Source organism: Staurois parvus, unplaced genomic scaffold (genome assembly GCF_062004578.1).
Source record: "Staurois parvus isolate SC_StPar_1 unplaced genomic scaffold, SC_StPar_1.0 ptg000694l, whole genome shotgun sequence".
NCBI lineage: Eukaryota > Metazoa > Chordata > Amphibia > Anura > Ranidae > Staurois > Staurois parvus.
In genome coordinates, this window is record NW_028318490.1 from 681,352 (window position 1) to 705,343 (window position 23,992).

The window sequence follows — 23,992 nt, forward strand, 5'->3', positions numbered from 1 at the left end:
ACTCAGTGCGGGAGTTTTCCCCGGAGCATAGTGAATGTGGTAAAATTCCAGTTTGCAAAGATTACCCAATCACTTGCAAGAAAAATGCAAGAAAATGAAATGCTTTTTCTCATTTGTTAAGCTCTGTGGAAAGTTCTCTTGCAGAGTGCAACTGTACTTGCAAAGTGAACAGCCTATTTGCCTTTGGCAAATCAACCCTAATGTTGTCTTGCCATTCTATTCAATAAATGGCTGTATTTCCATTGTTTACATATGAAAAAGTGGAAAAAGGTGCTTTTTCAATATGGCTTGCCATATATTTTTTCATGTATGAGTCACATAAGATGCAATGCCAATGTCTACAGATGTTCTTGGATGAAAAAAAAACTGCAATGCAGTGATATGTGTTGTAGATTTGCTAGGAGTAAAAGATAAAATCACTTCTGTCAATGGATTTATAGAAATCATAAAGTGGGCCTATGCTGAGATGCTTAACATTAAACTATGTTACTGGTATTGTTGGGATGGTGTAATAAATAGTGATCAACAAAGGTCTGAAATGTGTACATTTCCTTCTGGAAATGCTACTGAAATTTCCCTTCAATGCTTGCTACATGTCTGAAAGCCAAGTCACTAGGTCATGTGATCATTTGACCCATAATTCACATTTGCCAATCTTCTCCCTTAGCAGAGATCATGCGACTAGCACAAAAGGGAACTTGTAATAGAACTTTCTCCAGGAAACAGTTTCAGTTCTTGTGTAATTCTTATTATATCCATCCCAATAAGACTGTCAAAATATCTTTCTCCAGGAAACGTTTCAGCCCTTCTGTAATTCTTTTTATATCCATCCCAACAACACTGTCAAAATACTTTTATGTTAACATTTCTGTTTAGGTTCACTTTTGATATAGACTGTATGTGTCAGTTATAGTATAATTCACATTGTGGCTCCAAATGACTTCCTGAGCAAACAAAAAGTTTTTAACATTCCTTTAAAAAACTTCACCTACAGTATGGATTCTACAGAATGGGTTTTTATAAATTATTTGCTGCTATATATAGTTTTTCAGTGCACCAGTGCAGAATTCTTCCACAAATATGGAAACAATCCAAGCTCACTCTAAAAATCTGCAACAAAATGTTATATAATGGAAATTTCATTTGTACTTTCTGGATTCCTCCTGTTCATAAAGACTGCCTTTTCAGATTAATGAGAGGGCCTGTAATGCATTGTCAACGAGACTGTCATTCCCTGCCTAATTAACCAACACATGATTCTTCTGGTTAGCTGGAGTATATGATACATTGGGATACTGAACACGCATATATTACCATCACACGCTACAGATGTCTGCTGAAGGATTTGAGTGTCAGTAAGGGTTTCCACAGAGACTAGATAAAAAAGTCTATTGTATGTAAAGTCTATCATAAGTAACATGTCAATTTACAACTATTTTTATGTCATTCAGTTCAAATCAATATTTTGGAAATTAATGAAAGTTCACTTTAAATCTATGACAACAGATTTGCCGTAGAATTGAAAAAAAAATCTCTCATCTGCACAATTATTTGCCTCTGTTTTATCATTTATTTCCACTAGTGATAAAACAATTTGTAAAAAAAAAAAAAAAAAAAAAAAAAGACCTTGCAGAGAAAAAATATATACGTTCTATTGGTGACAGACGTTACAAATATTCATTGCACCATGTCTTCATTTTCACCCTGAATTTAACAGAAGGGAAAAAGAAAACGAAAAAAAGAAACCCTCAGGTTATATGCAAATCGTATCCAAGTGCTTCCATCTCTCTGAATTTATCTCCTTGTTCTACAATGATTTAAACTGCTGTATTAAATGTAATCAAGTTCTCTCACAACCCTTTCAACTACTACTCTGTTTTTTTTTCTTCTTTTTTTTTTCTCAAGTTTTTCCATATGAATGTTGGTATTTTTACTTTCCTACAAAATATCCCATGGAGTCTCGTTTCCTGCTTTTTTTTTTAATCTCATAGCTGAAGTTTATTTCATTTCTATTTATTTAACTTGCACTTTCTGTCATGAATCGTTTGTGGGCACCAGGAAAAAAACGAGATTTTGCTATGGGAAGGTATCTGGTAAGTCCAAAAAAATAATGATTCATCATGTGTAAGAATAGTCTGTGTCAGGGATACCAGCATCTCTATATCCCCTGTGAGTGCCATAACCTATCGTATGGGTACTTTTGTACAGACTGGTGCCATTAGATGGAAATATGGTATGGATCACATACTCCTCCTTGGCTCTGTGGGGATTTATTGGTAACATTTGAAGCCCTGGTCCTCTGATCTCCAATATAGAATTATCTTTCTTGGTGCCAGACTCAATGTAATCGTCTTTCTTTCTGCTGCCACGGCTGCAGGCTCTTTCTCGAGTTAATAGTTGTCCAGCTCGATGGACATACCAGCAAATAGATGCCAAGATGAGAAAAAGGAAGACAAGGGTGACGGCACCTCCTATAATGCCTGCCAAAGGTAATCCAGCAAGGGGGTCTGCATTTTGCTCTCGATTAAGTGTAGTGGTAGGGCCATAAACATCCCCTGTTTCTGCCTTAGCACATACAGGGGATTCATCTGCAAAGTAGGTGTTGCCTGTTTCCATGGTTACCATACAAATTATGTAGGTAGATCTGGGCTCCAGAGCAGTTAGCAAATACTCTGTCTTGTCTCCTTGAACTAATGTTTCTGTGATAGATCCAACAGCTGGGCTGTGTCCTAGTCTCAGCCAACTCAACCGGAAGGAACTGGCTGGAACAGATGACTTCCAGGTGATGCGAATGCTATCGGCCGTCAGTGGCTTGACACTGATCACCAAAGATTTAGTGGCTGCCCCATTCTCCATAGGGTAATCCAAGTTTGAATCTGGGAGCCGAATACCTGGTCTTTTGGATTTAAGTGTAAAAAGGGAACCTTGGGGTGGAGTAGTGAGTGAAGGAAGTGCAGGAGTTGCATGTGCAGAGGCTGCATTGTTTTGGGGACCTCCTTCAAAGCACTCATCCATCTCATGTGTGATGTCTTTGATTGCCATTCCCCTGACTTTCTCAGGGCCCTGACACATCAGGCCACGCACATTTACCACAGTAGCCCTAGCTTTCACCCAGTCCCGTAGCCACATAAGACTGCAGCCACAATACCAGGGATTATTCCTGAGGAGCAGCTGGCTCAGATTCTCTAGGTCATCAAAAAGGCCACGGGGGAGAGCAGTAAGGTTATTATTAGAGAGGTCCAGTCTCTGTAGTTGTTTCATTTTAGACAGAGTGTTGTAGGGTATATGGGTGATAGCATTGTCCTGCAAATAAAGCTTCTGAAGGTGTGCACTTGGCAAATTTAGAGGTGGCGCTGCTAGTGAATTTCTGACTAGAGACAGCTCAGTCAAATTTTGAAGTCGACTGAATGTGTCATCTGCAATGCGTTGATTAGCCAGTAGGTTTCCATCAAGTACTAACCTCCTCAAATTAGCGAGTCCTTTAAAAGCATGAAGTGGGATAGTTGAAATGCGATTATCATCCAATCTCAGCTCTTCCAAAGTGTGCGGTAAGCCATTAGGAATGCTGCTGAGATGGTTGCGTGAAAGAAAAAGTAGCCGAAGTTGACGGGTATCTAAGAAGGCATCATCTTCGATGCTGACAGTTGAGACAGAGTTATCATCTAGGTGAAGCTTTTCAATAAGTGGTATCCGAGAAAGGGCATCCCGTGTAACACTGCGAATGTTGTTGTCTTGAAGGTGGAGCTCTCTCAATGACCGAGGAAGATTTAGTGGGAATTCATCTAAGTCATTCTCATACAAGTAGATTACTCGAACGTTGGTCTTTGTTTTCAGCTCTGGTGGTACCCCAGCATTGTTTATCTGATTATTCTGGAGGTAGAGGGTGGTTGCATCATCTGGAATCTCTGCTGGAATGGAGGTCAGACCTCGGTCATTACAGTAGATGAAGCCATTGTCACAGCGGCATACATAAGGACAGTTAGTGCTATCTATTACCTCTGTCAAAAATGCAATAAGTCCATAACACAGAAAAAGCCAATCACGCAAGTCCAAAGTAGCAGTGGTCATGGCAACAGTGGTAGCAGTTGCTGTTGTGGTAGCCACAGCAGAGGCAGTTGCTGCCGTGGCTGTAGTAGTTGTGGTGACCACCATGTTGTAGTGGTTTTTTCTTAGTCAAGGCTGTATTTTAACAATCTGATGAATTTGAATATTATCCTGCAAGAAAACAAAAAAAAAATTAGAATCTTACATAAAATAAGTGAATTAAAACCAAATGATTGTTTGCACGTTATCTGTAGTATATTTAATTCCATCATGCCATTGTTCTAACATTGTTATACACTGTATGTATTATCTTTTTATAACTAATACTTCAGTTCCATGTAAATTAAAATCCATATAGATGTGAGAAGAAAGTTGTAAGACCTAGGTTTAAAAACATAATTTTTAAACTGAACATGGCATAATCATGGCTGTGTCAGCTGAACATGCATGTTTGACTTGGTGGAAGAATCTATTCCAGCCAATCGATTTCTTTACTAAGGAAGTCTGCCAGAGGTTGTCAAGTCATTATAGTCATATGGTTTTTCATAAATCAAGCATAATTGACTGGATTGTGTGTAGATCATCTATTGTTTTTGTACCTTTTGCAGCTCAGGTTAGCTTAGCTAAAGCATCCTTACATTGTCTATTTCTTTAAGGTAGACTGCGGTGTGATATTAGGAAGTCATAACTTGCTAATATGATGAAGACAAGATTTATGTTACCTTCTGAGAAAATACCCAGTATAAGTGGACTACTCTCCTCCTTTGTCATCTACATTTTTCATTAGATTGTAAGCTCTGTGAGAAGGGATTCCCCAGGAGCAGTTATCCTTATTATATCTCTTTGCTCTGTATGCACATTACATTGTCCGTGTGAATCACAGCGGCCGTGTTTTGCTCCGCATAAAAGCAAATTAATAAGTGAGGAGAAGCAGAAGATGAAGTGATTATAATGTGTGAGGAAGTTCTGAGAGTGATTTTTAAGCGCATGATTGTAAAAGCAAGTCCATCTTTTGACTTACATAATAGCTTCTCAAAGCCATCTCAGCTGGGAGATTAGAGCCTGCGTCACCAGCATTATGATGGAAATCACATTCTGATAATGATTGAGCCCTTCTTGGGCCCTCTGAGATCTGCATAATATAACTCTCTTCACAATACACTGGTACTTTGCCAAACTTTAACAAAATCAGCCTAAACTCTGTTTATTTAGGGGGTTAACAGCTCAATACCCTTTGAATGGAAACCATATTTAACACTTTAATTGTCACGCTGATAAGAAAACACTACAATTTGATTAACTTCTTTCAAATTAGCTACAGCAGTGCTAAAACACTGTAGACGAGGTTTAGGAATATGTATGAAAACTTTTGCTGGTTGACATTACTGGTACTTTGAGGATGGATACCTAAAAACTGGAGAAAAAGAAAATGGAAGTGTTGCCCTTAGCAGATAATCTCAACAGAAGTGATTTTTCTAGTGCAGACTTGACTGCTAGTGGTTAGCATGAGCTGTCTTTCTTCTTTCTCCAACCATCCTTCTTAACCTATACAGTATATATAGACTCACCGGCCACTTTATTAGGTACACCTGTTCAATTGCTTGGTAACGCAAATTGCTAATCAGCCAATCACATGGCAGCAACTCAATGCATTTAGGCATCTAGATGTTGTGACGATGACTTGCCTCATTCAAACCGAACATCAGAATGGGGAAGAAAGAAGATTTAAGTGACTTTGAACATGGCATGGTTGTTAATGCCAGGCAAGCTGTTCTGAGTATTTCAAAAACTGCTGATCTACTGGGATTATCACACACAATCATCTCTAGGGTTTACAGAGAATGGTCCCAAAAAGAGAAAATAACCAGTGAGCAGCAGTTGTGTGGACGAAAATGCCTTGTTGATGTCAAAGGCCATTCATTTTTTTTTTATAATTAACAGTTTTTATTGATTTTCATATGTACCATTCATTTTTATTGTTTTCAATAAGAAAGTACAAGAATACACAAGATTGGGACATAAGGCAAAAGAATTGCTTCAAACATAAGCAAATGTACACAAAATAGGTATGGCTATCGTATGCAAGTGTTTTCAAACTCAAGCAGCTTCTCACCCTCAAATTCAAAATAGTGATGGGTAGCAGTTTGTGGAATGGAACTCTGGTACCCTTTGAGACCAAGTTGACTCACCAGTTTCTCGATAGATTAATTTATACCACGTTATGACCATATAACCAAAATCAAGGAAAAGGAAAGGAGAGGGAAAAGTAACATAGTGCAAGAGGAAGAAGAAGAGGAGGAAAAAAAAAAGATGAGTCACCATATTCAGCCAATGGATTAGCCATCGTTCCAGTCTCAAAGAGTCTCAAAGAGATATTTGATCCAAGAATCCCATGTTTTGTCAAAGAAGGCCAACTTATCATTCAACAGCGCTGAAAGCCTTTCGTTAGCCATAATCCAGGACAACTTGGCCTTTAACAACACAATAGGGATTGTGGAATCTAGCAATAGAAATTCATATAAGCAATTTTCAATAAAAAGACCACATTTTTAAAAAAAATTTCTCTTGATAAGGCCTTTGACAATGCACAAAAACTGATGTCTGGTACACAATATAAAGTAACTGTACACATTACAGAGCTTTTCTGTTCATTGTAAAACACTATGGAACAAATCATTTCCATTCTATCTTTTGCTTTATCATGTTATAGCGTTCAGTTTAGTCCTTTTTAATATTTCTAACTAGCAAGCTTTGACATAATAACACATTAAAGTGTGATGCAGTGCCCTGATCTTGAGTTTAGATCCCACCACTGACACCAGTTGCATGAAATTTGCTTCTGATTCTTCCCAACCCGACCCCCCTCCTCTTCCCCCCTCCTTTTATTTTTTGTTATTCTTCCCCCTTTTTATTATTCCCCCCCCCCCCGTTCATATGGTATAACTTTACTTCCTCTATTATGATTCCCCTACGCTACATTGGGGAGCGTGCATATCTATTTGTCAAAACTTTGTATTTACCAAAGTTAATGGCTTCTCTCATCTTCTATTCCCTAAAACTGTTACTTTATCACTACAACTGCCATCCCCTCCCCTTTCTTGTAAAGCCTTTGTTGTCATTGATGCCTATTTTTGTACTTATGCAATTTTCTGTATAAGAAATGTATATCCCCATTGTCCCTTCTTTTCCCTTTTTCCTTCTTTTTGAAATTAATAAAATCTTTGAACAAGAAATTTGCTTCTGATTGTGTAAACTGGTTTCCTCTTACAACTCAAAACCACATTGATAGATTAACAGTCTCTCTTCAAAAAAGGGGAATTGATTTACTAAAACTGGAGAGTGAAAAATCTGGTGCAGCTCTGCATGGTAGCCAATCAGCTTCTAACTTCAGCTTGACTAATTAAGCTTTGACAACAAAACCTTGACACTGATTGGTTTCTATGCAGAGCTGCACCAGATTTTGCACTCTTGATCTGAGTATTCAAGTTTACGCTAGCAAACACACACATGCACTTTCCATCACCAGTACAATACATGAGATACACATAGAATGCTGGTGCATTTGGTAAGAAAAAGGGGCATAAACTCACTCCAGAACAAATAGAGAGTGTGTACCAAGTTATTGTAATCACCCTTAAGGGTGGGCACATAGGCGTAAACACAATGCTTTAATAGCTGTAATAAAATTACAACATAGAAACACTGTTAAACCAAATATATAAGAGCATCTGCAAATATCCTGATTGGCACGATTAAATCAATTCCATCACTAATATAGTCATAAATATGTGGTAAATGGTAAAGTGGCAGATGAAATCTACATAATAAGTATATAGACATTCAGAGATCATCAAAATGCAAGTAACCTATATAGGAGAAAGAAAAGGTGTGCAGTATGAAATAAGGTAAAAATGGGAAAAGAGGGGAAAAAAGAAAAAAATTGGGGGGAGGGGTGGATGGGAGAGCTTGGGACCCGAGCACTATGGAGGAACGAAGCCAGGGCGACTAGTCTAGCTGAGACCGGCAGATAGTAGAGCCCAGTGGAAGGAAGAGGACTGGTAATGAATTGCCCCATGTACATGAGAGGTACATTTTGGAGAATGTTGGGAGTGACACTCTCCAGTTTTAGTAAATTAACCCTATAATGTCTGTAGAAGTGGCATTAGTAAGATTGCAGGTAATGAGTTAATGCCTCATGGCATCATCACCATTACCTCTTCAAATATGTAGGATTGTAGAACATAACATTGGATGTTAAATGTGTGACCCAAAGATGAAACTTGTTGGACTTTATTCTTTACATATCACATCAACATATACATGTTCTACTAATTTATGGGTAGGGGATGGCATTAATATTCAGCCAAAAACATCTATCATGGATTTTGCTATTTTCCCTGGAATCAGTTAAATGTGAAATCCTGGTACCATCTGCTGCACATAGGGTTCTTCATCCGATCAGCTGAAATTGGCCATGTTGACTAGCAATCATCTCACGTCCATGGCTAAGATTAAGACAAAAACGTTGACCACTCAATGAACCAGGTCTTACTAGAAACACAGTTATATATTAGTATGGGTTGACAGCTAGGTGATAGCACAAAGGCCCAATGTAATAGAAAAAAAGAAATATGTAGGTATAAGGAACCCACGTAAGTGTGCAAAATGTGTATAGCCTTCTCCAAATAAAGAACTAGGATTCCATGGGAATTACAGCAGGGCTACTATCAATCAATATAAAACCAACAAATGCTAATATAATGCCTCCTTCACAAGGCTTCAATGTTTAATCCATATATATATATATATATATATATATATATATATATATTAGTGTATTTAGTTCATGTGCAATATGAGGCAATAGGTAATATTTAAATCAGTCACCCCCCACCCCATCAGCACCCCCTGGGCTCCCAGAGCCCATCACCGCAATACCCCCCATTGCCCTGCCACCCCCACCAACCGCTACCGTTGACCAACACAAATCTAATCTACCCCCCGCACCCTGGGACCACCTGATTCATGGATTTACCTTAACATCCACAATGAAAGAAGCAGCCAACCATTCCCGCACCCTCCAGCAACATGCACCCTCCTCTGGATCTCATGACGAGGCTGACCAGGTCCCCATCCCTGCCACTTGTGTCCCTTTTTGCAGGGGAGGCGCCGCCCCCCTTAAAATTGCCCCCCTAGGCAAACGCCTTGTTTGCCGTGTGGTAAATATGCCACTGGATATATACACACACAGTATATATATATATATATATATATATATATACACATACACACACACCAATAATGCATTTCGGCTTAATAAAAAAATGAACTGCTCAGCACCATTTAAATAGTTAAATCCCTACCCCTATTGCTGTTTCCAACAGATTCACCTATTTGCAATTCATTGCCAGTCCTCTTCCTAGTAGAATGACCATTAGTTTCTTTCAATCCACTTCCTGTGAACTCAGGAGATCAAAAAGCCTCCCTAGAGGGGTGCATTACCATGCCTTTCTGTGCCCACTGGAGAAATACTGCAGAGAACAGTGCCGTGTCATTATGTGGTGCTGTTCTCCACAGCATTCAGTATGTCTACCATAGGAAGAAAAAAAGAGGGCCTGGTACTTATCAAAAATGCAAAAAAAAAATTATTAGTTTTAGTTTGTTTAATAAGTAGAATATTTTATGTAATTAAAGTGGTTCTAAAGTTAAAACATTTTTCACCTTAACCACTTAACCACGGAAGATTTTACCCCTTGACCAGGCCATTTTTTCCTATTTAGCACTGCGCTACTTTAACTGCTAATTGCGCGGTCATGCAACACTGTGACCAAATGAAATTTATATTATTTTTTTTCACACAACTAGAGCTTTCCTTTGGTGGTATTTGATCACCACTGAGTTTGTTTTTTTTTGCAATATAAATGAAAAAAGACTGAAAATGTTGAAAAATAAACCAATATTTTACAATTTTCTGCTATAAAACTTTTTGAAAATGTCTTCATAAATTTTGGCCAAAATGTAATCCGCTATTGATTAGTTTGCGTGAAAGTTGTAGCGTCTACAAACCCTGATACAATACATATTGGATTTTTTTTTTTATATACTACTAATGACAGTGATCAACGATTTTTAATGGGACTGTGATAGTGCTGTGGGCAGTCTGACACTAAATGACACTGGGGAGGGGGGGGGGGGAATTGACTAGCTGCCACTGACATCACCAGTGACACTAGCACAGTGATCACTGATAATACTATACACTTTCACTGTACTAAAGACACTGGCTGGGAAGTGGTTGTGTGTGCAGAGTTCAGGAGTGTGCTGTGTACAGAGTGCAGGGCTTAGGAGTGTGCTATGCACAGAGTGCTGGGTTCAGCTCTCTTTCAAGGACTGTCCACATCTCTTTTCACCTCTCCTTCTCAGCTTTGACCTCTGCACCACTCTGCCACTTTCCGGCTAAAAAAGCCCTGGGTGTGAAGGCCATGTGTTTGACACATGTGATCTAGATCTATGGTAATACATCCATAGTAATGTCAACTTCTGGTACTATGTCCCTTTGATTCAGTCCTTCCCAGGAAATATCTTTACATATTCCACGGTATCTCTGGTAACAAGCCTTGTTCTGTTTGAAATAGTGTTGTTCAGTCATTTCTCTTTTTCATCTGAAAGCCATGACACACTGTAAAGACGATGAGGCAGGTGCTATATCATACAGAGGTGGAAACACTTGCAATCTTCTGAGTATAAGGAAGGATAACAATAATTAGAAGGATAATAAGGACATGAATGGTGAAAGAACTTCGGCTGACCACAGTGTCAGCCTTTTTCTACAATCTACTTTAAAGTGATACTAAAGGCAATTCTTTTAAAATAAAATACAAAAGAGCTAATACCTATCTGCTCTGTACAATGATATCGCACAGAACTGTCCCATACCTCGTCTTTGACAGTCCCCCTCTGGTGCTGTTGGCTCTTAGTTCCTCTAGATGCCCTCTTAGCAAGCTGGCTGCTAAGGAGGCACCCGTGTAGGCGTGCTCCCAAGCCTGGCTGTGTGCATCTATAGACACCCACAGCGTTGGAAAGCCACACCCCTGGTCCTTGCTCACAAGAGTTTGACTGATAGCAGCAGGAGCCTATGGATCCCGCGGCTGTTAATGTGTCCCCTGTATTTCTAGGACGAGGAGAGCAGTGCTGCTGCTGGAACAGTGCTGGATCGGTGGGAGGAGTCAGGTAACTGTTTAAGAATTGGCAGGGGGGGGATAGTAAGGTGTTTTTTACCTTAATGCAGGGAATGCATTAAAGCAGTGTTAAACCCAAAACCAAAAATGTTTGCTAATCGTTTTTGCTAATCATGTTTGCTCTGAGGAAGGGGGTTCGTCTCCAAAAATGCGTCAGCTTATCCCCAATTGGGGCAAAACATTGCATTGACTGCCATTGCGGACCATTCACACTGCTTTTATTATCCTTTGGTTTGTGAGTATACATCTATTTGATTACACAATTAACACGGTGTATACCACGGTAATGCACGATGAGAGTGCGCCCTTTTTTGTTCTTTGTTCATTAGCATCCAGATTTCCTGATCTTTGAAGGGCAGCACCTCTTCGTTTGCCATTTTGAATTCCTTTAGTTTGCATGAAGATCTGAGCATTGGTTTCATTTGTTTGTCATTAGATGTATGGATGAAGGAGCACAGGGGGCAGATTTGGAGAGCAGCATTGTCAGTCTGGGGGGGAGGGAAGTGCTAGATGTGCTAGCAGATTTCAATATACTAACAAATTGTAGCAAAACTCCAATTAAAACTTTACAGCAATACGTTTTTTTTCTTTTAAGATAAAAGTTTTACATAAATAAAAACTGATAATTTTAACCAGTTAACCCTTTGATGACCGTAAGATTTTGGAATGCCAAAGAATCATTTTTTTTGTTTTTAAAGTTCGTACACTTCAGTTGCTGTAACTAAGCCATTTCATGAAATAATTGGCAAAAAGCTAGATCCATTTGTTGTTTGTTGATAAGAACTAAAATTTTGACTCAAACCAAAAAAAAAAAAGAGTTTTAAGTTCTTATTCAGATGATACACGCAATTAAAAACATGGGACAAATACGTCCCTTGGTCCTCAGAGGGTTAAGGAACGCTCACAGCCTTTTTACTGCGGTTGGGCAGCCCTGCTGCGCTGGATCATGCACATGTACGTGAACCAGCAATTGCAGGCAGAGGGCACACAAGCAATTTGTGCTATCATTGAGTACGGCACAAGTCAGTCAGCAGGTCCCAGCCAATCATTTATGGCTGGGACCTGCTGATCAGCTTAGCGAATCACAATACAGAGCCCTGTGTTTTCTAACTTACTGTAGAGAGAGCAGCGATATGGCTGTGTTTTCTCCCTGCAAAGCAGGGAGAAAAAAACCTCCACATCAGATAGTAAAAGCAGCACATATTGCACACATTACACATTGTTAGTCACACAGTTAACCCTTTGATTGCCCCTAGATGTTAACCCCTTTCCAGCCAGTGTCAATAGTATAGTGACAGTGTACAGTATTAACACTGATCACTGTATTAGTGGACCTATTGATGTCAGTGTCAGTCAGTTAGTGTCCCTCCAAGCTAGCATAAGTTAGTGTCAGGTTGTCCGCCACGCTGATTTCCCCTGCTATCAGTTGGCTACTGTTGGCATTTACATCATAGCTGCGTAAATGCCAATATATGTACCATAGTTTGTAGACGCTATAACTTTTACACAAAATAATTCAAATACACTTATTGGGATTTACATGTAGCTAAATACATTTTGGTCTACATTAATGAAGAAATTTGATTTTTTATTTTTTTTAGTCTACATGTTGAAAGTAGAAAATATTGTTTTTGTATTTTTTGCTAAATTTTATTTATATGATGAAAAATGTAAAAAAAACAGTGGTGATCAAATACCACCAAATGAAAGCTCTATTTGTGTGGGAAAAAAAAAGAAATGTAATTTGTGTACAGTGTTACATGATGGTGTAATCGCCAGTTAAAGTGGTGAAGTGCCAAAGAGCAAAAAAAATGCCCTGGTCATAAGGGGGTAAAGCCTTCTGGAGTTTAAGTGGTTAAGTACCCCTGTCAGTGGTAAATGGTTTGTCTCATCCCTGTAACTGCAAGAGAGCTTTTCTTTTAAAAACAACAGACTTACTGGCTGGATCACCAGATGCAAATAAAAGAAAGAAAGCCTAAAAAAGGAAACTAATATAACCATCACATCTAAGAATTGGTAAGCTGCAATATAGTCATTTTTTTCTTTACGATTTAATACTGCTTTAAGGTAAAAAAGCATTTAGACTTTAGAACCAGTTTAAATTTACCATCAACTATGTAGAACAAGAGTTTACTTAACCTCCTCGGCGGTATGATTCTTTCCGATTTTTTGTGCTGAAAGCGGTACCATTTTTTTGCATAGAAATATGTAGTTTTTTATTGTAGGCTGTAATTTTTAGGAATAACTCACTGAAATCTGTACGAACAAGAGTCTAGTAAACATCCCGGGTAGGATAAAACTTGAAACACGAAATCATAAATTATAATTTAATAAATAATCATAAAAAATAATAATATAATAATAATAAATTTAATTCAATAATATAATCAAACCAAAAACACTGAAATTTGAAATACAGAGGCAAATTCGCACATCGCTGAGCAAAGTCGCAAAATCATTTTCAGTGTCTGATGACGAATTTCCCCACAAATCATTATCACTCAATTCTGCAAGTGGTTCTAATTTACTATCGCTGTTCTCTAGCTGGTCTAAAACCGCTTTTGACGTAAAGGGATGCTTTTTGGACACCATGGACTTTTCTAAGTTTCCAGGCAGAAAGAACAGTCAAAATGCAGGCAGGGCACAGGACAAAGCAGTAGGGACAAAATATATGTGAAATAGAATGACAGCAAAAATGACATTTTTTAAAAATGTCAAATTTCCTGCTGGTTCCGGCGCCCGTACGTCCCAACGTCACAGGGACCGGAACACGGAAGCCGGATGCCGGCATTGGCCGGAGGAGATGGCTGGGGACGCTGCAGGGGACACATCAATGGAGCGAAGGACAAGGTAAGTGCTGCAGGGACCCCCTGAGCAACGCCGCATAGTAAGCCCGAGTGTAGCTCGGGGTTACCGCTCTTGGTACTGAAATTTTACCCCGAGCTACTGCCAAGGAGGTAAACAGGTTTATAAAAGTTCAAAAAGGACCTAGGACTACCCAGTTGGTAAAATGCAAAGTAAGTTGTGACTGTAAGCTCTAACAAGCAGGGCCCTCTGTTTCCTCTTGTTCCAAATTGTATTGTAACTGTAATGTCTACCTTCATTTTGTAAAGCGCTGCGCTAACTGTTGGTGCTATATAAATCCTGTATAATAATAATAATACAATCAGCCTGTAATGTCTAGTAAACTACACTCACCAGCCACTTTATTAGGTACACCTTGTTAGTATCAAGAAAATATCCATTACACCACCACCACCAGTCTGAACCGTCGATACAAGGCAGGATGGATGCTTTCATGTTATTTATGCCAAATTCTGACCCTACCATCTGAATGTCGCAGCAACTCATTCTTCTCTGGCTTCAATAAGGCATTTTTCTCCACACAACTGCCACTCACTGGATATTTTCTCTTAGAGATTGTTGTATGTGAAAATCCCAGACCAGCCGTCTGGCACCAACAACCATGCCATGTTCAAAGTCACTTAAATCCCCTTTCTTCCCCATCCCGATGCTCGATTTGAACTTCAGCAAGTCATCTTCACCATGTCTAGATGCCTAAATGCATGGAGTTGTTGCCATGTGATTGGCTGATTAGCAATTTGTGTTACCAAGCAATTGAACAGGTGTACCTAATAAAGTGGCCGTTGAGTATATAAAGAAATAATTGAACAAGTGCAAAAGCTTACCGGTAATCACGTTTTAATTTGACTTAAAAAAAAGATTCATTCGGATGAAAATATTTCAGTATTACTGGACTGTGATTAGTGGTGTATGTGGAGAAGGGGGTCATAAGCTGTTAACTCGCTCAGGGGCCTGTTTGATCTTGGATCTTCCTCTGCTCTTGCCAAATCAGTATTGACATTAAGAAAGTAGGGTCATCTGACAGACCACCGCTCCTGGAATACTAGATGTATTAATTTAATTGGTGAGTTATATGGATGTGTTCAATTGTTAAACACGTTTATTAGTCTATTAACAGCAATAATCTTTCCAAAATGCTACAATAAGCATTTTAGAAGCTGCAATAAAATCCTGCATTCTGTTAGTTAAGTCTTTTTTTTTTAAATGTGCTGCAGAAGGGAATGATCTGCAACCCCGGGCTGAAGAGGTTTAATGGTGCCAGATTTGTCTACCTGTTTAAAGTATTCAATGAACAAATAGCAGAGATGAATAAGTAAATTTGCTCCAGTATGATGGTTTATTCATTCCCTAGAGTCAGATCTGGCAAATGTTCCATTCACGCTTCCCTTTCTGTATCCTGGGATTACAGTGAAAGACTCAGAAACCATCTCGCAGTGTCAATACTCTTCTCTCAGAGCTCGTTCTTTAATCTCTGCTCTGCTCTCAGAGCCGCAAGCAAGTTGTCCCTGACGGGGTCAAACCTGGAGACTTACTTACCCCATCACTGTTTGACGGCAGTCTGCTTTTCATGCTCTCTTGGGATGTATTAACCTCTCACCTCCACAGCTAGCTAAATAACTATTTTCTCTTACTGAAACTATCATCTGTTCTGCTTTCTAAATATTGCATGAACTGGGAATTTTACACCATTATTCATTTACTGCTTGTGCTGTATCATTTCCATCATACAAGTTCATGTGGACTGATATGCTATTATGTGTGGATGATGGAAATTCTATTGTTGGGTTTATTCATAGATGCTACCCTAACCGAAGCCACCTAACGGGTATTTTTTAAAATAATTTTTTACAATTGTATTATTTATTGTACTTTTTACTAACCCTGTTGGTTAGGCTTTGGTGAAATATCAGGGAACTAAACAGACCTCTGATGTCTCACTTTTGAGACAGACACTGTCCTCAATCTGTATCTCATGAATGAACAGGAAGTACAGAGAGTAAACACAGTTTATGATGCTTCAGTTATAAATGAACACAGTGAGTGATCAGTAGCCACCACTCACTGTATTTATTTTTTTCCAATTATATCTTTTAGTAAATTTTCTTTTAAGAAAAAAAAATACCTTACAAAACCATCATAAATCTTTTTACATCATACATATAAACTTTATCCCCATACCCACCCCAACACACCCCTGTCCAATCTCATCTTATCTTCTCTTTCCCCTCCTATTAATCTAGTCATATATATAGATCTCTTTAACCATTTAAATTCTCTGGTACTACTATTGGGGGACCTTTCATGTTTAAGTATTTTTCTGAAGTTCTAAACTCATACCATTTACCCCAAATCTTTGGTGCAGCAAAGGGTTTAATTCCTAGGTTTTGGAAGGCCCAGGATCCACCAACATTGAGGGATTGGATAGACAGAGCAGAATATGTTAGTAGGATGGAGGAACTTTATTACATGGAGAAAGATGAAATGGAAAAGTTTACAAAGATTTGGGGTAAATGGCACTCACTGTATTTATTCAGAAAAGGAGGAGGCCAGTAAATATGACATATTTACCAGCCCCACCCTGCCTTCCATCCAGAAATGATCCCCAGCACCCTACAGTAGATGGCAGGAGGAAGAGGAGGGGAAGCTGGGCTCAGGCAACAGAAGGAATGTGATCCTGTATAGGAGGGGGTGATCAGTGCATTTACTGTAGCCCCCATGCAGCAGATGAAAGCTGGTAGAAGGAAGAGGAGGAGAAGCCGACATTTTAGCTGCTGCAGGGGGGAACTACAGTGAATCAGTTCCAGTTAATGCTACCACCACTGCACCAATCCCTCCATCCTGTACAGGATCTTTTCCTTCTGCTGGTCATCAGCTTGGGTCCCCCTGATGAATTGATGACCCATATGGAAGAACAATATATTTGAAATATATTTAAAAAATAGTTTTCACAAATATATTGACATATATTTGAAATGCTACAATTTTGGCCATATTCAATATATTTCAAACTATATTTCAATATAGTTTCTATTATATTTATATATATATATATATATATATATATATATATATATATACCGTATTTTCCGGCGTATAAGACGACCCCCTACTTTTCCTGCTAAAATATAGGGTTTGAGCTATACGCCGTATAAGACTACCACTCTTCCAACGCACACCAAATAAAAATGAAAAAACATCAGATTTGATTTCAATATGGTATGCTATTTCAGTATGGTATTCCAATGATGGGGTGCTATTCCTCCCACTGACGCCAATGATGAGGCACTACTCCTCCCACTGACACCAATGATGGGGCACTATTTTATCCGCTGACACCAATGATGGGGCACTATTCCTCCTACTGATACCAATGATGGGACACTATTCCTCCCACTGACACCAATGACGGTGCCCCATCATTAGTGTCAGTGTGTGAGGAATAGTGCCCCATCATTAGTCAGTGGGAGGAATAGTGCCCCATCATTGGTGTCAGTGGGAAGAATCGTGCCCCATCATTGGTGTCAGTGGGAGGAATAGTGTCCCATCATTAGTGTCAGTGGGAGGAATAGTGTCCCATCATTGGTGTCAGTGGGAGGAATAGTGCTCCATCATTGGTGTCAGTGGGAGGAATAGTGTCCCATCATTAGTGTCAGTGGGAGGAATAGTATCCCATCATTGGTGTCAGTGGGAGGAATAGTGCTCCATCATTGGTGTCAGTGGGAGGAATAGTGGCCCATAATTGGTATCAGTGGGAGGAATAGTGCCCCATCATTGGTATCAGTGGGAGGAATAGTGTCCCATCATTAGTGTCAGTGGGAGGAATAGTGTCCCATCATTGGTGTCAGTGGGAGGAATAGTGCTCCATCATTGATGTCAGTGGGAGGAATAGTGGCCCATCATTGGTATCAGTGGGAGGAATAGTGCCCCATCATTGGTATCAGTGGGAGGAATAGCGCCCCATCATTGGTGTCAGTGGGAGGAATAGCGCCCCATCATTGGTGTCAGTGGCAGGAATTGCGCCCCATCATTGGTGTCAGTGGGAGGAATTGTGCCCCATCATTGGTATCAGTGGGGAGAATAGTGCCCCATCGTTGGTGTCAGTGGGGAGGAATAGTGCCCCATCGTTGGTATCAGTGGGGAGAATAGTGCCCCATCGTTGGTATCAGTGGGAGGAATAGTGCCCCATCATTGGTATCAGTGGGAGGAATAGTGCCCCATCGTTGGTGTCAGTGGGGGAGGAATAGTGCCCCATCATTGGTGTCAGTGGGAGGAATTGCGCCCCATCATTGGTATCAGTGGGGAGAATAGTGCCCCATCGTTGGTGTCAGTGGGGAGGAATAGTGCCCCATCGTTGGTATCAGTGGGGAGAATAGTGCCCCATCGTTGGTATCAGTGGGAGGAATAGTGCCCCATCATTGGTATCAGTGGGAGGAATAGTGCCCCATCGTTGGTGTCAGTGGGGGAGGAATAGTGCCCCATCATTGGTGTCAGTGGGGGAGGAATAGTGCCCCATCATTGGTATCAGTGGGGAGAATAGTGCCCCATCATTGGTATCAGTGGGGAGAATAGTGCCCCATCATTGGTGTCAGTGGGGAGGAGGAATAGTGCCCCATCATTGGTGTCAGTGGGGAGGAGGAATAGTGCCCCATCGTTGGTATCAGTGGGGAGAACAGTGCCTCATCGTTGGTGTCAGTGTGGAGGAGGAATAGTGCCCCATCATTGGTGTCAGTGGGAGGAATAGTGTCCCATCATTAGTGTCAGTGGGAGGAATAGTGTCCCATCATTGGTGTCAGTGGGAGGAATAGTGCTCCATCATTGGTGTCAGTGGGAGGAATAGTGTCCCATCATTAGTGTCAGTGGGAGGAATAGTGTCCCATCATTGGTGTCAGTGGGAGGAATAGTGCTCCATCATTGGTGTCAGTGGGAGGAATAGTGGCCCATCATTGGTATCAGTGGGAGGAATAGTGCCCCATCATTGGTATCAGTGGGAGGAATAGTGTCCCATCATTAGTGTCAGTGGGAGGAATAGTGCTCCATCATTGGTGTCAGTGGGAGGAATAGTGGCCCATCATTGGTATCAGTGGGAGGAATAGTGCCCCATCATTGGTATCAGTGGGAGGAATAGCGCCCCATCATTGGTATCAGTGGGAGGAATAGCGCCCCATCATTGGTGTCAGTGGGAGGAATAGTGCCCCATCATTGGTGTCAGTGGCAGGAATTGCGCCCCATCATTGGTGTCAGTGGGAGGAATTGCACCCCATCATTGGTATCAGTGGGGAGAATAGTGCCCCATCGTTGGTGTCAGTGGGGAGGAATAGTGCCCCATCGTTGGTATCAGTGGGGAGAATAGTGCCCCATCGTTGGTATCAGTGGGAGGAATAGTGCCCCACCATTGGTATCAGTGGGAGGAATAGTGCCCCATCGTTGGTGTCAGTGGGGGAGGAATAGTGCCCCATCATTGGTATCAGTGGGGAGAATAGTGCCCCATCATTGGTGTCAGTGGGGAGAATAGTGCCCCATCATTGGTGTCAGTGGGGAGGAGGAATAGTGCCCCATCATTGGTGTCAGTGGGGAGGAGGAATAGTGCCCCATCGTTGGTATCAGTGGGGAGAACAGTGCCTCATCGTTGGTGTCAGTGTGGAGGAGGAATAGTGCCCCATCGTTAGTGTCAGTGGGGGAGAGGAGCGGCTGCTCCTTCTTCCAGTTCGGCCGCTCGATTTTCGCGGGGCCGCTCGTCTCCGCCTCCTCGCCGGTGATTGGTCGCCTGTGTGCCTTTCCAGTGCTGGCGCCCAATCACCGGTGAGGAGGCGGAGCCGAGCGGCCACGTGACCATCGAGCGGCCGAACTGAAAGAAGGAGCAGCCGCGCTTCCTGGACCGGATCGTCGTGGGACTGGAGCCAGGTAAGGTACAGCAGCCCCTCTGCCCACCCCTGTACTTAGTGTCCGTTGGAGGAGGAGGGGGGCGGCGCCGCGCCGCCCCTCGAAAAAGTGCCTCCCTGACACCGGCTCGCACCGGTGTATAAGACGACCCCCGACTTTTCAGAAGATTTTCAGGGGTTGAAAAGTCGTCTTATACGCCGGAAAATACGGTATATACTGTATGTTGAAATGCATTTTTATTACAAAATATATGATAAATATTTTTAAAAATACATTTCAAACATACTGTATGTCTTTAAAAATACAAATCTACATTTTTGGAATGCATTTACAAATATGTGTAAAAAAATATATGTTAAAATGACTTTTTTATATGTTAAAAAAAATCTGAAAAATATATTTTAAAAAATATATATTTTTTGTATTTCAATGTTTTTATTCATTTATAAACATTTTAAGAAGATAGGAGCAACAGAACACACACATGCAGGGGCCATCAATTGCACATTAAAAAAATATATTTTTCAAATATATTCTTCAGATTTTTTGTAACATATAAAAAAGTCATTTTAACATACAGTATATTTTTACATATATTTGTAAATGCATTCCAAAAATTTAGACTTGTATTTTTAAAGACATACAGTATATTTGAGATGTATTTTAAAAAATATTTATCATATATTTTGTAATAAAAATGCATTTCAACATACATGTATATATATATATATATATATATATAAATATATATATATATATATATATATATACACAGTATTTTCTGACGTATAAGACTACTTTTTATACTTAAAAATATACCCCAAAAATTGGGGGTCGTCTTATATGCGGGGTATAAAATGTGAACCTTGAGTTTGTTTGGGTCAAGCTGGCTGGATGTGCAGTAATGTAAATACAGTATACCGCGCTGAGCCAAGCTGGCTCAAAACAAATGTCCCTATGACAGATCAATCTGTCAGTCCGCTGGATGTGCGGTATATACAGTATACTGCGCTGAGCCAAGCGGTTTCAAAACGTACCGGTACGTCCCTACTGTAATCAGCCCACTGGATGCGTGTATGTACGGTAGCTGCGGCTACATACAGTATACACTGGGCCAATCATTGCGAGTGATGTATTCTACTAATGAATACAAAGCCTGCTCGGATTGGCTGAGTCAGAGAGGTGGGTTAATGATGTCACAACCTCAGCCAATCCGAGCAGGCTTTGTATTCATTAGTAGAATACATCACTCGCAATGATTGGCCCAGTGTATACTGTATGTAGCCGCAGCTACCGTACATACACGCATCCAGCGGGCTGATTACAGTAGGGACGTACCGGTACGTTTTGAAACCGCTTGGCTCAGTATACTGTATATACCTCACATCCAGCGGGCTGACAGATTAATCTGTCATAGGGACATTTGTTTTGAGCCAGCTTGGCTCAGCACGGTATACTGTATGTATATTACTGCACATCCAGTGGGCTGTATATATACTGTATACAGTATGTAGCCGAAGCTACCGTATTACTGCACATCCAGCGGGAACCATCTGATCTGGAATTTGATCCATATGATGACTGTCTTACAAATGTATCACAAGATGTCATTCATGAACTTATGATGTCAGAGGATGAACATGAGGATTTTGAAGGATTTAAGTACCGGTAAGTCATAACTATTTCAATTAAAAAATCTGATGTTTTTAAATGGTGTTGCCTCGGAAGGGGGGTAGTCTTATACGGCGAGTATAGTATGTTTTAACTGGAAAATTAGGGGGTCGTCTTATACACCCAGTCGCCTTATACGCCGGAAAATACGGTATATATATATATATATATATATATATATATATTGAAATATATTTTGAAATATATTGAATTTGTCCAAAATTGTAGCATTTCAAATATATGTCAATATATTTGGGAAGAATATTTTTAAAATATATTTCAAATATATTTTTCTGCCATTTGGGGGGGGCCCAGGCCCTATAGAGGAGGACCAGTGGTCCCCCCCTGTCCCTAACTAGGAAATATAGTACTTCCTTATTAGAGCTGTTATATAGAGGCACAGGGAATTCTGCCTCATAGCACTCTGTGCACTCTGCATCTAAATAAAAACAGGATTTGCGTCATACCATCATGATCTGGGTCACTGTGATCTAGTAAGAGCACCCCTTTACCTCCAAGTTCACTGAGCAGATCAGCTGACCAAATGGCATCCACACTGAATCAGCTATGTGGATCGTCAGTACGCGTTCAGGTTCTGTTGAACCAAGCTGTTAATCACTACCTTCTTGCCTATGTAAAGTTTATGCGTGTAAGATACTGTACATACCAATTATATCTGGAAATAACAAGTGTTCATATGTATTACATTCATTTTATTTGGCATATGAAATGTTACATTTAAGGCCTTTATAACATTTGCATTTTACACTGTCAATGAAGGAGCACAGTGGACACAGCAAACAGCAGGACACCGTTTCTTTAACCACTTCCATTCCAGGCCAATTCTGACATTCCTCATCATTTATTTGCTAGAAAGCTACTTTGAACCCCCAAACATGATATATATTTAAAGCAGAGGCCCTAGACAGGGCTGTGGATAAGGGTGTACCATCAGTCCTCCTGTACGGGGCCCAGAGCAGCAGGGGGGCCCAGGCAGCTGGGTGCATTGGATGTGGGTAGGGAGGGTGATCAACATGGCGTGAAAATATTGGAACCGATCCCCTGTATGGCTCCTCTTGCAGCAACTGAAAGCTGGATTCTTCTCCTCTCCCTTCCAGCTGCTACAGAGATTGTCATACAGGGGATCGGTTCTAGTAATTGCTCCCCCTACTCCCCCCCAGCTGCACCAATCACCCTCACTGTGCACCATATGATTCCCTCTGCCCAAGCACCCCCTGTGTGCCCCCACCCCCCACAGTGCTGCCGGCTTCCCTCCTGTGCTTCCCACCAGCAGCTGCAAGCACACAATAGAATCTTTCAGAATGGAGAGTGGGGGATGGGCCCAGTAAATATGTCACATTTACCAGCCCCTTTCTTTCCTTAATGAACACAATAAGTGATTGGTACCAATCACTCACTGTGTTCATTCATAACTGAAGCATCATAAACGTTTTTTTTTTTAGTGGGGGCCCTGTCAGGTCGGCTGTATGGGGCCCCGTGGTTTCTGATAACAGCACTGGCTCTAGAGAATAAAATTGTGGATCTCCTAGATTGTAAGCTCTAACGAGCAGGGCCCTCTGTTTCCTCTTGTACCAAATTGTATTATAACTGTAATGTCTACCTTCATTTTGTAAAGCGCTGTGCAAACTGTTGGCGCTATATAAATCCTGTATAATAATAATAATAATGTTGCATATTTTTATGTTACACTATTTTTGCGCAGCAAAAAAAAATACACTTTAAGAATTTTAATGCACACAAATATAATCCCCAATTGTTTGGTAAAATATAAAAGATGATGTTACGCTGAGTGAATAGATACCAAACATGTCATGCCTTAAAATTGCGTATACCCATGGAACAGCAGAAGACTACAGTACCTAAAAATCCATAGGCGACGCTTTAAAAGTCTTTGCAGGTTACCAGGTTAGAGATACACAGGAGGTTTGGTGCTAGAATTATTGCTCTTGCTTTAACATTCACAATGATACGTCACACATGTGGTGTGGTCGCCGTTTGCACATGTGTGTATGACCGATGTGCATGTTTGCCTTTACACATAAAAATGGGGGCGCTTTAAATACAAGTTTTTATTTTATTGTTTATGGCTCTGCAGCTGAAAACACTGTTTGGGCAGTAGGGATTTGGACTGCAGGACAGTGTCAATGGGCCCTAAAAGTGGGTGGTTGTAAAGCTGTCTGCCCTCCTGCCCCGCAGTATTTCCTTGGCTCTCTTTGGCTCTCTCATTCCTCCTGACCATAATAAATGGCCAGGATAGTTTGCTGACCTTAAAG

The 23,992-nt window shown here is 40.6% G+C and overlaps 2 protein-coding genes across 5 annotated transcripts in view; one reads left to right on the forward strand and one right to left on the reverse strand.

Annotated features, from left to right (window-relative positions):
- Positions 1 to 23,992, forward strand: part of MACROD1 (mono-ADP ribosylhydrolase 1) — a 1,131,067-nt gene that overhangs the window by 622,639 nt on the left and 484,436 nt on the right. The window lies entirely within an intron of this gene.
- FLRT1 (fibronectin leucine rich transmembrane protein 1) overlaps positions 1,628 to 23,992 on the reverse strand; it is a 305,821-nt gene continuing 283,456 nt past the window's right edge. For both annotated transcript variants that reach the window (XM_089652779.1, XM_089652780.1), the window contains exon 3: positions 1,628 to 4,215. In XM_089652779.1, coding sequence (XP_089508905.1) covers positions 2,119 to 4,152 — 2,034 coding nt within the window. In that variant the 5' untranslated portion in view covers positions 4,153 to 4,215 and the 3' untranslated portion in view covers positions 1,628 to 2,118. The remainder of the gene's footprint in view (positions 4,216 to 23,992) is intronic.